The sequence below is a fragment of the Taurulus bubalis genome (assembly GCF_910589615.1).
Source record: "Taurulus bubalis genome assembly, chromosome: 15".
In the NCBI taxonomy this organism is placed as follows: Eukaryota; Metazoa; Chordata; class Actinopteri; order Perciformes; family Cottidae; genus Taurulus; species Taurulus bubalis.
The window spans coordinates 22,688,667-22,702,766 of NC_136603.1; the positions used below are offsets into that span (position 1 = coordinate 22,688,667).

Consider the following 14,100-nt stretch of genomic DNA (forward strand, 5'->3'; position numbering starts at 1 on the left):
GGGATAATGTCTTCACAGCCTCTGCTGGAAGCAGGCGGCTGGAAGGAGTTCCACAGGTCCTGGTATTGCTAAGTGGTGGCCGGTCTTCTGACAGTGTTGATGAATCAGCCGCTGCTCTCAAACAGCTGGGTGTCTTGACCTTTGCAATTGGAACAAAGGGTTCTGATAGCAGAGAACTGCAGAAGATATCCCACGATGGCAATTCTGCTTTCGCTGTGTCTGATTTCACTGACCTTCAACGTATCCAACAGCAACTTCAGTCCTCCTTGGAGGCTGTGGTTATTGACGTCACCCCAGAAGCACCAACTGTACCTGGTATGTAAACCAGCCTCTTGACGGCCTGAAATGCTAGCTGACTAGTTTCCCCTACAATTGAGGGAATTGATCAAGTCAAAAACCTGTTTAGCTCAATGTTGTGGCGTTTTTATTTACTGTAAAAAATTAGAGAAGGCAATGTTTGTGTTTTTCAGAAAACAGTTTATGACTTTATTGGTAATACAAAATCGTGCCTTTCGCAATGGTTTATATTCGTTGTCTTCCTGTCTTTCTCAGTTGATACTCCCAAAAAGGATATTGTTTTCCTTCTGGATGGTTCTGATAGTACAAGGAATGGCTTCCCTGCTATGCGTGATTTTGTTGAGAAAGTGGTGGAGAAACTCAATGTGGGAGAAAGCAATGATCGTGTCTCTGTAGTACAATACAGCAGAGATTCAGAGGTCAATTTCTATTTGAATACATACACCACAAAAGAAGATATTGTGGATTCGGTAAGAGGGCTGAGACACAGAGGAGGAAGACCCCTCAACACCGGGGCCGCCCTCCAATACGTCAGAGACAACGTCTTTACAAACTCCGCCGGGAGTAGGCACCTGCAAGGTGTTCCACAGATATTGATCCTGCTAAATGGTGGAAGGTCTTTTGACAATGTAGATACTCCAGCCTCTGTTCTCAAACAGCAGGGCATCGTTGTCATTGGCATTGGAACAAGGAGCTCTGACAGTGGAGAGCTGCGGAAAATAACCCAGGATCCTAATTACACTCTATCCGTGTCTGAGTTCACTGACCTCCCCAGTGTCCAAGAACAGCTCTCCTCGCTAATGAGCACAGCACTAGTGAGCACCACACCCATGGCACCAACAAAGACGGGTAAGAATGTGACTGAATTTGCATTTTAAGATCATGGTAGTATGCAAATTGAACTGTATCAAAGTGTATTTCTCTAAATTTAGGTTAGCCAGTGCAATTTAACCCCAAAAAGTTGAGCCTGGATTAATCAAGTAAATTAAAAAAAATGGGATTAATTTTTATCATCTGACTTTCGTATGGTAAATGTTTGACACATGAACCTAAATATGTCTTGAATTATATGTTCCCCAGTGGTGACACAGCCAAAAGGAAGAGATGTTGTGTTCTTGTTGGATGGATCAGATGGTACTAGAACTGGATTCTCAGCTATGCAGGACTTTGTCCAAAGAGTAGTAGAGAGACTCAGTGTGGATGACAACAAAGACCGTGTCTCAGTCGTTCAGTACAGCAGAGATCCAGCTGTCCAGTTCTATTTGAACACATACGCGACCAAAGTCGAGATCCTTGACATTGTCAGAGGTTTGAGGCACAAAGGCGGAAGACCCCTCAACACTGGAGCAGCTCTCCAGTACTTGAGGGATAATGTCTTCACAGCCTCTGCTGGAAGCAGGCGGCTGGAAGGAGTTCCACAGGTCCTGATATTGCTAAGTGGTGGCCGGTCTTCTGACAGTGTTGATGAATCAGCCGCTGCTCTCAAACAGCTGGGTGTCTTGACCTTTGCAATTGGAACAAAGGGTTCTGATAGCAGAGAACTGCAGAAGATATCCCACGATGGCAATTCTGCTTTCGCTGTGTCTGATTTCACTGACCTTCAACGTATCCAACAGCAACTTCAGTCCTCCTTGGAGGCTGTGGTTATTGACGTCACCCCAGAAGCACCAACTGTACCTGGTATGTAAACCAGCCTCTTGACGACCTGAAATGCTAGCTGACTAGTTTCCCCTACAATTGAGGGAAATTGATCAAGTCAAAAACCTGTTTAGCTCAATGTTGTGGCGTTTTTATTTACTGTAAAAAATTAGAGAAGGCAATGTTTGTGTTTTTCAGAAAACAGTTTATGACTTTATTGGTAATACACAATCGTGCCTTTCGCAATGGTTTATATTTGTTGTCTTCCTGTCTTTCTCAGTTGATACTCCCAAAAAGGATGTTGTTTTCCTTCTGGATGGTTCTGATAGTACAAGGAATGGCTTCCCTGCTATGCGTGATTTTGTTGAGAAAGTGGTGGAGAAACTCAATGTGGGAGAAAGCAATGATCGCGTCTCTGTAGTACAATACAGCAGAGATTCAGAGGTCAATTTCTATTTGAATACATACACCACAAAAGAAGATATTGTGGATTCGGTAAGAGGGCTGAGACACAGAGGAGGAAGACCCCTCAACACCGGGGCCGCCCTCCAATACGTCAGAGACAACGTCTTTACAAACTCCGCCGGGAGTAGGCACCTGCAAGGTGTTCCACAGATATTGATCCTGCTAAATGGTGGAAGGTCTTTTGACAATGTAGATACTCCAGCCTCTGTTCTCAAACAGCAGGGCATCGTTGTCATTGGCATTGGAACAAGGAGCTCTGACAGTGGAGAGCTGCGGAAAATAACCCAGGATCCTAATTACACTCTATCCGTGTCTGAGTTTACTGACCTCCCCAGTGTCCAAGAACAGCTCTCCTCGCTAATGAGCACAGCACTAGTGAGCACCACACCCATGACACCAACAAAGACGGGTAAGAATGTGACTGAATTTGCATTTTAAGATCATGGTAGTATGCAAATTGAACTGTATCAAAGTGTATTTCTCTAAATTTAGGTTAGCCAGTGCAATTTAACCCCAAAAAGTTGAGCCTGGATTAATCAAGTAAATAAAAAAAAATGGGATTAATTTTTATCATCTGACTTTCGTATGGTAAATGTTTGACACATGAACCTAAATATGTCTTGAATTATATGTTCCCCAGTGGTGACACAGCCAAAAGGAAGAGATGTTGTGTTCTTGTTGGATGGATCAGATGGTACTAGAACTGGATTCTCAGCTATGCAGGACTTTGTCCAAAGAGTAGTAGAGAGACTCAGTGTGGATGACAACAAAGACCGTGTCTCAGTCGTTCAGTACAGCAGAGATCCAGCTGTCCAGTTCTATTTGAACACATACGCGACCAAAGTCGAGATCCTTGACATTGTCAGAGGTTTGAGGCACAAAGGCGGAAGACCCCTCAACACTGGAGCAGCTCTCCAGTACTTGAGGGATAATGTCTTCACAGCCTCTGCTGGAAGCAGGCGGCTGGAAGGAGTTCCACAGGTCCTGATATTGCTAAGTGGTGGCCGGTCTTCTGACAGTGTTGATGAATCAGCCGCTGCTCTCAAACAGCTGGGTGTCTTGACCTTTGCAATTGGAACAAAGGGTTCTGATAGCAGAGAACTGCAGAAGATATCCCACGATGGCAATTCTGCTTTCGCTGTGTCTGATTTCACTGACCTTCAACGTATCCAACAGCAACTTCAGTCCTCCTTGGAGGCTGTGGTTATTGACGTCACCCCAGAAGCACCAACTGTACCTGGTATGTAAACCAGCCTCTTGACGACCTGAAATGCTAGCTGACTAGTTTCCCCTACAATTGAGGGAAATTGATCAAGTCAAAAACCTGTTTAGCTCAATGTTGTGGCGTTTTTATTTACTGTAAAAAATTAGAGAAGGCAATGTTTGTGTTTTTCAGAAAACAGTTTATGACTTTATTGGTAATACACAATTGTGCCTTTCGCAATGGTTTATATTTGTTGTCTTCCTGTCTTTCTCAGTTGATACTCCCAAAAAGGATGTTGTTTTCCTTCTGGATGGTTCTGATAGTACAAGGAATGGCTTCCCTGCTATGCGTGATTTTGTTGAGAAAGTGGTGGAGAAACTCAATGTGGGAGAAAGCAATGATCGCGTCTCTGTAGTACAATACAGCAGAGATTCAGAGGTCAATTTCTATTTGAATACATACACCACAAAAGAAGATATTGTGGATTCGGTAAGAGGGCTGAGACACAGAGGAGGAAGACCCCTCAACACCGGGGCCGCCCTCCAATACGTCAGAGACAACGTCTTTACAAACTCCGCCGGGAGTAGGCACCTGCAAGGTGTTCCACAGATATTGATCCTGCTAAATGGTGGAAGGTCTTTTGACAATGTAGATACTCCAGCCTCTGTTCTCAAACAGCAGGGCATCGTTGTCATTGGCATTGGAACAAGGAGCTCTGACAGTGGAGAGCTGCGGAAAATAACCCAGGATCCTAATTACACTCTATCCGTGTCTGAGTTCACTGACCTCCCCAGTGTCCAAGAACAGCTCTCCTCGCTAATGAGCACAGCACTAGTGAGCACCACACCCATGACACCAACAAAGACGGGTAAGAATGTGACTGAATTTGCATTTTAAGATCATGGTAGTATGCAAATTGAACTGTATCAAAGTGTATTTCTCTAAATGTAGGTTAGCCAGTGCAATTTAACCCCAAAAAGTTGAGCCTGGATTATTCAAGTAAATTGAAAAAAAAATGGGATTAATTTTTATCATCTGACTTTCGTATGGTAAATGTTTGACACATGAACCTAAATATGTCTTCAATTATATGTTCCCCAGTGGTGACACAGCCAAAAGGAAAAGATGTTGTGTTCTTGTTGGATGGATCAGATAGTACTAGAACTGGATTCTCAGCTATGCAAGACTTTGTCCAAAGAGTAGTAGAGAGACTCAGTGTGGATGACAGCAAAGACCGTGTCTCAGTCATTCAGTACAGCAGAGAGCCAGCTGTCCAGTTCTATTTGAACACATACGCGACCAAAGTCGAGATCCTTGACATTGTCAGAGGTTTGAGGCACAAAGGCGGAAGACCCCTCAACACTGGAGCAGCTCTCCAGTACTTGAGGGATAATGTCTTCACAGCCTCTGCTGGAAGTAGGCGGCTGGAAGGAGTTCCACAGGTCCTGATATTGCTAAGTGGTGGCCGGTCTTCTGACAGTGTTGATGAATCAGCCGCTGCTCTCAAACAGCTGGGTGTCTTGACCTTTGCAATTGGAACAAAGGGTTCTGATAGCAGAGAACTGCAGAAGATATCCCACGATGGCAATTCTGCTTTCGCTGTGTCTGATTTCACTGACCTTCAACGTATCCAACAGCAACTTCAGTCCTCCTTGGAGGCTGTGGTTATTGACGTCACCCCAGAAGCACCAACTGTACCTGGTATGTAAACCAGCCTCTTGCCAGCCTGAAATGATGGCTGACTAGTTTCCCCAACAAGTGAGGGAAATGAATCCTGTCAAATACCTGTTTAGCTCAATGTTGTTTTGCACGAACATTGCCTTGTGGAGTGTTTCTGTACTTAAAACAAGTTTGAGAAGGTAGTGTTTGTGCTTTTCAGGAAACAGTTTAGCACTGTATTTGTAGTACACAAGCGTGGCTTTTGCAATGGTTTATATTTGTTGACTTTCTGTCATTCTCAGTTGACACACCCAAAAAGGATATTGTATTCCTTCTGGATGGTTCTAATAGCACAAGGAATGGCTTCCCCGCCATGCTTGCTTTTGTTGAGAAAGTGGTGGAGAAACTCAATGTGGGAGAAAACAAAGACAGTGTCTCTGTAGTCCAGTACAGCAGAGATGCAGAGGTCCATTTCTATCTAAAAACATTCACAACAAAAGAGGATATTGTGGAATCTATCAGAGAGCTAGGACACAGAGGAGGAAGTCCCCTCAACACCGGCTCTGCCCTTCAATACGTCAGGGATAATGTATTTACAGTTTCCTCCGGGAGTAGGCGCCTGCAAGGAGTTCAACAGATGTTAATCTTGCTCAATGGTGGAAGGTCTTTTGACACCGTAGATACCCCAGCCTCTGCTCTTAAACAGCAGGGCATCGTTGTCATTGGCATTGGCATAAATAGCTCTGACAGTGGAGAGCTGCAGAAAATATCATATGACCCTAATTGCACTCTCTTAGTGTCTGAGTTTACTGACCTCCATAGTGTCCAAGAACAGCTCTCCACTCTGATGAACACAGCGTTATTGAGGGCCACGCCCTTGACTCCGTCAGTAACTGGTGAGAAAGTGACACATTTTTACACTCGGAAATCATGGTGTGGGGAAATTTGAACTCTAATGAAGTGTATTTCAGGAATTTAATTTCAGCCAGTCTCTATTTTCCAAAACAGTTTTGCGAGCATTTATATATCTAATCTTTTCAAACTTGAGGTAAACTGTCACCATAAGACTTTTTTCACAGACAATGTTTGATACATTAACTGAATCTGTCTCACATTATATGTTCCCCAGCTGAGATACAGCCAAAAGGAAGGGATGTTGTGTTCTTGTTGGATGGATCAGATGGTACTAGAACTGAATTCTCAGCGATGCAAGACTTTGTCCAAAGAGTAGTAGAGAGACTCAGTGTGGATAACAACACAGACCGTGTTTCAGTGGTTCAGTACAGCAGAGATCCAGCTGTCCAGTTCTATCTGAACAGGTACACAACAAAGAGTGAGATCCTTGACACTATCAGAGGTTTGAGGCACATAGGTGGAAAACCCCTCAACACTGGAGCAGCTCTCCAGTACTTGATGGATCATATTTTCACTCCCTCTGGTGGAAGCAGGCTCCTGGAAGGAGTTCCACAGGTCCTGATATTGCTAAGTGGTGGACGGTCTTCTGACAGTGTTGATGCAGCAGCATCTGCTCTCAAACAGCTGGGTGTCTTGGTCTTTGCAATTGGAACCAGGAGCTCTGATAGCAGAGAACTGGAAAAAATGTTCCACAATGCCAATTCTACTATATCTGTGTCTGAATTCCATGACCTTTCCAGTATCCAACATCAACTTCAGTTCTCCTTGGAGGCTGTGGTTATTAACGCCACCCCAGAATTACCAACTGTACTCGGTATGTTTATTAGCACTTCCTCTTGCTGGCTTGAAAGGCTACTTGACTTGTTTCACCTACGCTCAGGGAATACATCAAGTGCAATACCTGTTTAGCTCCATGAGTGGATTATAATAGATGCAGTGCTGTTCTTTCCCACTGTTTAACATCGAAGTAGACAGTGCTAGAGGCTTTCCAAAAAATAGCTCACCTCTTCAAACTTACTTTTTGCAACGGTCTTTATTTTTTGTCTTCTTGTCTTTACTTAGTTGAAACTGCCGAAAAGGATATTGTATTCCTTCTGGATGGTTCTAATAGCACAAGGAATGGCTTCCCTGCCATGCTTGATTTTGTTGAGAAAGTGGTGGAGAAACTCAATGTGGGAGAAAACAAAGACCGTGTCTCTGTAGTCCAGTACAGCAGAGATGCAGAGGTCCATTTCTATCTGAAAACATACACAACAAGAGAGGATATTGTGGATTCGATCAGAGGACTAAGACACAGAGGAGGAAGTCCCCTCAACACCGGCTCTGCCCTTCAATACGTCAGGGATAATGTATTTACAAACTCCTCCGGGAGTAGGCGACTGCAAGGAGTTCAACAGATGTTAATCTTGCTCAAGGATGGAATGTCTTTTGACAACATAGATACCCCAGCCTCTGATCTTACACAGCAGGGCATCTTTGTTATTGGCATTGGAACAAATAGCTCTGACAGTGGAGAGCTGCAGAAAATATCATATGATCCTAATTGCACTCTCTTAGTGTCTGAGTTCACTGACCTCCAGAGTATCCTTGAACAGCTCTCCACTCTGATAAGTACAGCGCTAGTGAGGGCCACGCCCTTGATTCCGACAGTAACTGGTGAGAAAGTGACATATTTTTACATTCCAAAATCATGATGTTGTGCAATTTGAACTGTATTGAAGTGTATTTCAGAAAGTTAAGTTCAGTCAACCTCTTTTTGCCAAAACAGTTGTGCCAGCAGTTATTTATCTAATCTTGTAAAATTGAGGTGAATTGTCATCATAAGACTTTTTTCACAGACAATGTTTGATAAATTAACTGAATAAGTCTCAAATGATATGTTCCCCAGCTGAGATACAGCCAAAAGGAAGGGATGTTGTGTTCTTGTTGGATGGATCTGATGTTACTAGAACTGGATTCTCAGCTATGCAAGACTTTGTCCAAAGAGTAGTAGAGAGACTCAGTGTGGATAACAACACAGACCGTGTCTCAGTCGTTCAGTACAGTAGAGATCCAGCTGTCCAGTTCTATCTGAACAGGTACACAACAAAAAGTGAGATCCTTGACACTGTCAGAGGTTTGAGGCACATAGGTGGAAGACCCCTCAACACTGGAGCAGCTCTCCAGTACTTGATGGATCATATTTTCACTCCCTCTGGCGGAAGCAGGCACCTGGAAGGAGTTCCACAAGTCCTGATATTGCTAAGTGGTGGACGGTCTACTGACAGTGTTGATGCAGCAGCATCTGCTCTCAAACAGCTGGGTGTCTTGGTCTTTGCAATTGGAACCAAGAGCTCTGATAGCAGAGAACTGGAGAAAATGTTCCACAATGCCAATTCTACTATATCTGTGTCTGAATTCCATGACCTTTCCAGTATCCAATATCAACTTCAGTTCTCCTTGGAGGCTATGGATATTGACGCCACCCCAGAATTGCCAACTGTACTCGGTATGTTGATTAGCACATCCTCTTGCTGGCTTGAAAGGCTACTTGACTTGTTTCACCTACGCTCAGGGAATACATCAAGTGCAATACCTGTTTAGCTCCATGAGTGGATTATAATAGATGCAGTGCTGTTCTTTCCCACTGTTTGACATCGAAGTAGACAGTGCTAGAGGCTTTCCAAAAAATAGCTCACCTCTTCAAACTTACTTTTTGCAACGGTCTTTATTTTTTGTTTTCTTGTCTTTACTTAGTTGAAACTGCCGAAAAGGATATTGTATTCCTTCTGGATGATTCTAATAGCACAAGGAATGGCTTCCCTGCCATGCTTGATTTCGTTGAGAAAGTGGTAGAGAAACTCAATTTGGGAGAAAGCAAAGACCGTGTCTCTGTTGTACAATACAGCAGAGATGCAGAGGTCCATTTCTATCTGAAAACATACACAACAAGAGAGGATATTGTGGATTCGATCAGAGGAATAAGACACAGAGGAGGGAGTCCCGTCAACACCGGCTCTGCACTTCAATACGTCAGGGATAATGTATTTACAAACTCCTCAGGGAGTAGGCGCCTGCAAGGAGTTCAACAGATGTTAATCTTGCTCAAGGGTGGAGTGTCTTTTGACAACATAGATACCCCAGCCTCTGTTCTCAAACAGCAGGGCATCTTTGTGATTGGCATTGGAACAAATAGCTCTGACAGTGGAGAGCTGCAGAAAATATCATATGATCCTAATTGCACTCTCTTAGTGTCTGAGTTCACTGACCTCCAGAGTATCCTTGAACAGCTCTTCACTCTGATAAGTACAGCGCGAGTGAGGGCCCCGCCCTTGACTCCGACAGTAACTGGTGAGAAAGTTACACATTTTTACATTCCAAAATCATGGTGTGACGCAATTTGAACTGTATTGAAGTGTATTTCAGAAATGTAAGTTCAGTCAGCCTCTTTTTGCCAAAACAGTTGTGCCAGCAGTTATATATCTAATCTTCAAAAAACTTGAGGTTAACTATCACCATATGACTTTTTTCACAGACAATGTTTGATAAATTAACTGAATATGTCTCACATTATATGTTCTCTAGCTGAGATACAGCCAAAAGGAAGGGATGTTGTGTTCTTGTTGGATGGATCTGATGGTACTAGAACTGGATTCTCAGCAATGCAGGACTTTGTCCAACGAGTAGTAGAGAGACTCAGTGTGGATAACAACACAGACCGTGTCTCAGTGGTTCAGTACAGTAGAGATCCAGCTGTCCAGTTCTATCTGAACAGGTACACAACAAAGAGTGAGATCCTTGACACTGTCAGAGGTTTAAGGCACAAAGGTGGAAGACCCCTCAACACTGGAGCAGCTCTCCAGTACTTGATGGATCATATTTTCACTCCCTCTGGCGGAAGCAGGCACCTGGAAGGAGTTCCACAAGTCCTGATATTGCTAAGTGGTGGACGGTCTTCTGACAGTGTTGATGCAGCAGCATCTGCTCTCAAACAGCTGGGTGTCTTGGTCTTTGCAATTGGAACCAAGAGCTCTGATAGCAGAGAACTGGAGAAAATGTTCCACAATGCCAATTCTACTATATCTGTGTCTGAATTCCATGACCTTTCCAGTATCCAACATCAACTTCAGTTCTCCTTGGAGGCTGTGGTTATTGACGCCACCCCAGAATTACCAACTGTACTCGGTATGTTTATTAGCACTTCCTCTTGCTGGCTTGAAAGGCTACTTGACTTGTTTCACCTACGCTCAGGGAATACATCAAGTGCAATACCTGTTTAGCTCCATGAGTGGATTATAATAGATGCAGTGCTGTTCTTTCCCACTGTTTAACATCGAAGTAGACAGTGCTAGAGGCTTTCCAAAAAATAGCTCACCTCTTCAAACTTACTTTTTGCAACGGTCTTTATTTTTTGTCTTCTTGTCTTTACTTAGTTGAAACTGCCGAAAAGGATATTGTATTCCTTCTGGATGGTTCTAATAGCACAAGGAATGGCTTCCCTGCCATGCTTGATTTTGTTGAGAAAGTGGTGGAGAAACTCAATGTGGGAGAAAACAAAGACCGTGTCTCTGTAGTCCAGTACAGCAGAGATGCAGAGGTCCATTTCTATCTGAAAACATACACAACAAGAGAGGATATTGTGGATTCGATCAGAGGACTAAGACACAGAGGAGGAAGTCCCCTCAACACCGGCTCTGCCCTTCAATACGTCAGGGATAATGTATTTACAAACTCCTCCGGGAGTAGGCGACTGCAAGGAGTTCAACAGATGTTAATCTTGCTCAAGGATGGAATGTCTTTTGACAACATAGATACCCCAGCCTCTGATCTTACACAGCAGGGCATCTTTGTTATTGGCATTGGAACAAATAGCTCTGACAGTGGAGAGCTGCAGAAAATATCATATGATCCTAATTGCACTCTCTTAGTGTCTGAGTTCACTGACCTCCAGAGTATCCTTGAACAGCTCTCCACTCTGATAAGTACAGCGCTAGTGAGGGCCACGCCCTTGATTCCGACAGTAACTGGTGAGAAAGTGACATATTTTTACATTCCAAAATCATGATGTTGTGCAATTTGAACTGTATTGAAGTGTATTTCAGAAAGTTAAGTTCAGTCAATCTCTTTTTGCCAAAACAGTTGTGCCAGCAGTTATTTATCTAATCTTGTAAAATTGAGGTGAATTGTCATCATAAGACTTTTTTCACAGACAATGTTTGATAAATTAACTGAATAAGTCTCAAATGATATGTTCCCCAGCTGAGATACAGCCAAAAGGAAGGGATGTTGTGTTCTTGTTGGATGGATCTGATGTTACTAGAACTGGATTCTCAGCTATGCAAGACTTTGTCCAAAGAGTAGTAGAGAGACTCAGTGTGGATAACAACACAGACCGTGTCTCAGTGGTTCAGTACAGTAGAGATCCAGCTGTCCAGTTCTATCTGAACAGGTACACAACAAAGAGTGAGATCATTGACACTGTCAGAGGTTTGAGGCACATAGGTGGAAGACCCCTCAACACTGGAGCAGCTCTCCAGTACTTGATGGATCATATTTTCACTCCCTCTGGCGGAAGCAGGCACCTGGAAGGAGTTCCACAAGTCCTGATATTGCTAAGTGGTGGACGGTCTTCTGACAGTGTTGATGCAGCAGCATCTGCTCTCAAACAGCTGGGTGTCTTGGTCTTTGCAATTGGAACCAAGAGCTCTGATAGCAGAGAACTGGAGAAAATGTTCCACAATGCCAATTCTACTATATCTGTGTCTGAATTCCATGACCTTTCCAGTATCCAACATCAACTTCAGTTCTCGTTGGAGGCTATGGATATTGACGCCACCCCAGAATTACCAACTGTACTCGGTATGTTGATTAGCACATCCTCTTGCTGGCTTGAAAGGCTACTTGACTTGTTTCACCTACGCTCAGGGAATACATCAAGTGCAATACCTGTTTAGCTCCATGAGTGGATTATAATAGATGCAGTGCTGTTCTTTCCCACTGTTTAACATCGAAGTAGACAGTGCTAGAGGCTTTCCAAAAAATAGCTCACCTCTTCAAACTTACTTTTTGCAACGGTCTTTGTTTTTTGTCTTCTTGTCTTTTCTTAGTTGAAACTGCCGAAAAGGATATTGTATTCCTTCTGGATGGTTCTAATAGCACAAGGAATGGCTTCCCCGCCATGCTTGATTTTGTTGAGAAAGTGGTGGAGAAACTCAATGTGGGAGAAAGCAAAGACCGTGTCTCTGTAGTACAATACAGCATAGATGCAGAGGTCCATTTCTATCTGAAAACATACACAACAAGAGAGGATATTGTGGATTCAATCAGAGGGCTAGGACACAGAGGAGGAAGTCCCCTTAACACCGGCTCTGCCCTTCAATATGTCAGGGATAATGTATTTACAAACTCCTCAGGGAGTAGGCGCCTGCAAGGAGTTCAACAGATGTTAATTTTGCTCAATGGTGGAATGTCTTTTGACAACATAGATACCCCAGCCTCTGTTCTCAAACAGCAGGGCATCTTTGTGATTGGCATTGGAACAAATAGCTCTGACAGTGGAGAGCTGCAGAAAATATCATATGATCCTAATTGCGCTCTCTTAGTGTCTGAGTTCACTGACCTCCAGAGTATCCTTGAACAGCTCTTCACTCTGATAAGTACAGCGCGAGTGAGGGCCCCGCCCTTGACTCCGACAGTAACTGGTGAGAAAGTTACACATTTTTACATTCCAAAATCATGGTGTGACGCAATTTGAACTGTATTGAAGTGTATTTCAGAAATGTAAGTTCAGTCAGTCTCTTTTTGCCAAAACAGTTGTGCCAGCAGTTATTTATCTAATCTTGTAAAATTGAGATGAACTGTCATCATAAGACTTTTTTCACAGACAATGTTTGATACATTAACTGAATAAGTCTCAAATGATTTGTTCCCCAGCTGAGATAAAGCCAAAAGGAAGGGATGTTGTGTTCTTGTTGGATGGATCAGATGGTACTAGAACTGGATTCTCAGCTATGCAAAACTTTGTCCAAAGAGTAGTAGAGAGACTCAGTGTGGATGACAACACAGACCGTGTCTCAGTGGTTCAGTACAGCAGAGATCCAGCTGTCCAGTTCTATCTGAACAGGTACACAGAAAAAAGTGAGATCCTTGACACTGTCAGAGGTTTGAGGCACATAGGTGGAAGACCCCTCAACACTGGAGCAGCTCTCCAGTACTTGATGGATCATATTTTCACTCCCTCTGGCGGAAGCAGGCACCTGGAAGGAGTTCCACAAGTCCTGATATTGCTAAGTGGTGGACGGTCTTCTGACAGTGTTGATGCAGCAGCATCTGCTCTCAAACAGCTGGGTGTCTTGGTCTTTGCAATTGGAACTAGGAGCTCTGATAGCAGAGAACTGGAGAAAATGTTCCACAATGCCAATTCTACTATATCTGTGTCTGAATTCCATGACCTTTCCAGTATCCAACATCAACTTCAGTTCTCGTTGGAGGCTATGGATATTGACGCCACCCCAGAATTAACAACTGTACTCGGTATGTTGATTAGCACATCCTCTTGCTGGCTTGAAAGGCTACTTGACTTGTTTCACCTACGCTCAGGGAATACATCAAGTGCAATACCTGTTTAGCTCCATGAGTGGATTATAATAGATGCAGTGCTGTTCTTTCCCACTGTTTACCATTGAAGTAGACAGTGCTAGAGGCTTTCCAAAAAATAGCTCACCTCTTCAAACTTACTTTTTGCAACGGCCTTTATTTTTTGTCTTCTTGTCTTTACTTAGTTGAAACTGCCGAAAAGGATATTGTATTCCTTCTGGATGGTTCTAATAGCACAATGAATGGCTTCCCCGCCATGCTTGATTTTGTTGAGAAAGTGGTGGAGAAACTCAATGTGGGAGAAAGCAAAGACCGTGTCTCTGTAGTACAATACAGCAGAGATGCAG

At 43.5% G+C, this 14,100-nt stretch overlaps 2 protein-coding genes across 2 annotated transcripts in view; both read left to right on the forward strand.

The window, feature by feature from the left end:
- LOC306747679 (collagen alpha-3(VI) chain-like) overlaps nucleotides 1-14,100 on the forward strand; it is a 143,096-nt gene that overhangs the window by 100,719 nt on the left and 28,277 nt on the right.
- On the forward strand, nucleotides 196-6,163 carry LOC306747392 (collagen alpha-3(VI) chain-like; the record flags this gene model as incomplete). The annotated part of the gene is made up of 12 exons (XM_079230452.1): nucleotides 196-319; nucleotides 553-926; nucleotides 1,404-1,977; nucleotides 2,216-2,589; nucleotides 3,067-3,405; nucleotides 3,577-3,640; nucleotides 3,879-4,239; nucleotides 4,399-4,472; nucleotides 4,706-5,070; nucleotides 5,242-5,305; nucleotides 5,566-5,939; nucleotides 6,086-6,163. The coding sequence occupies 12 exons, from the start codon at nucleotides 196-198 to the stop codon at nucleotides 6,161-6,163; spliced, it is 3,165 nt and encodes a 1,054-aa protein (XP_079086578.1).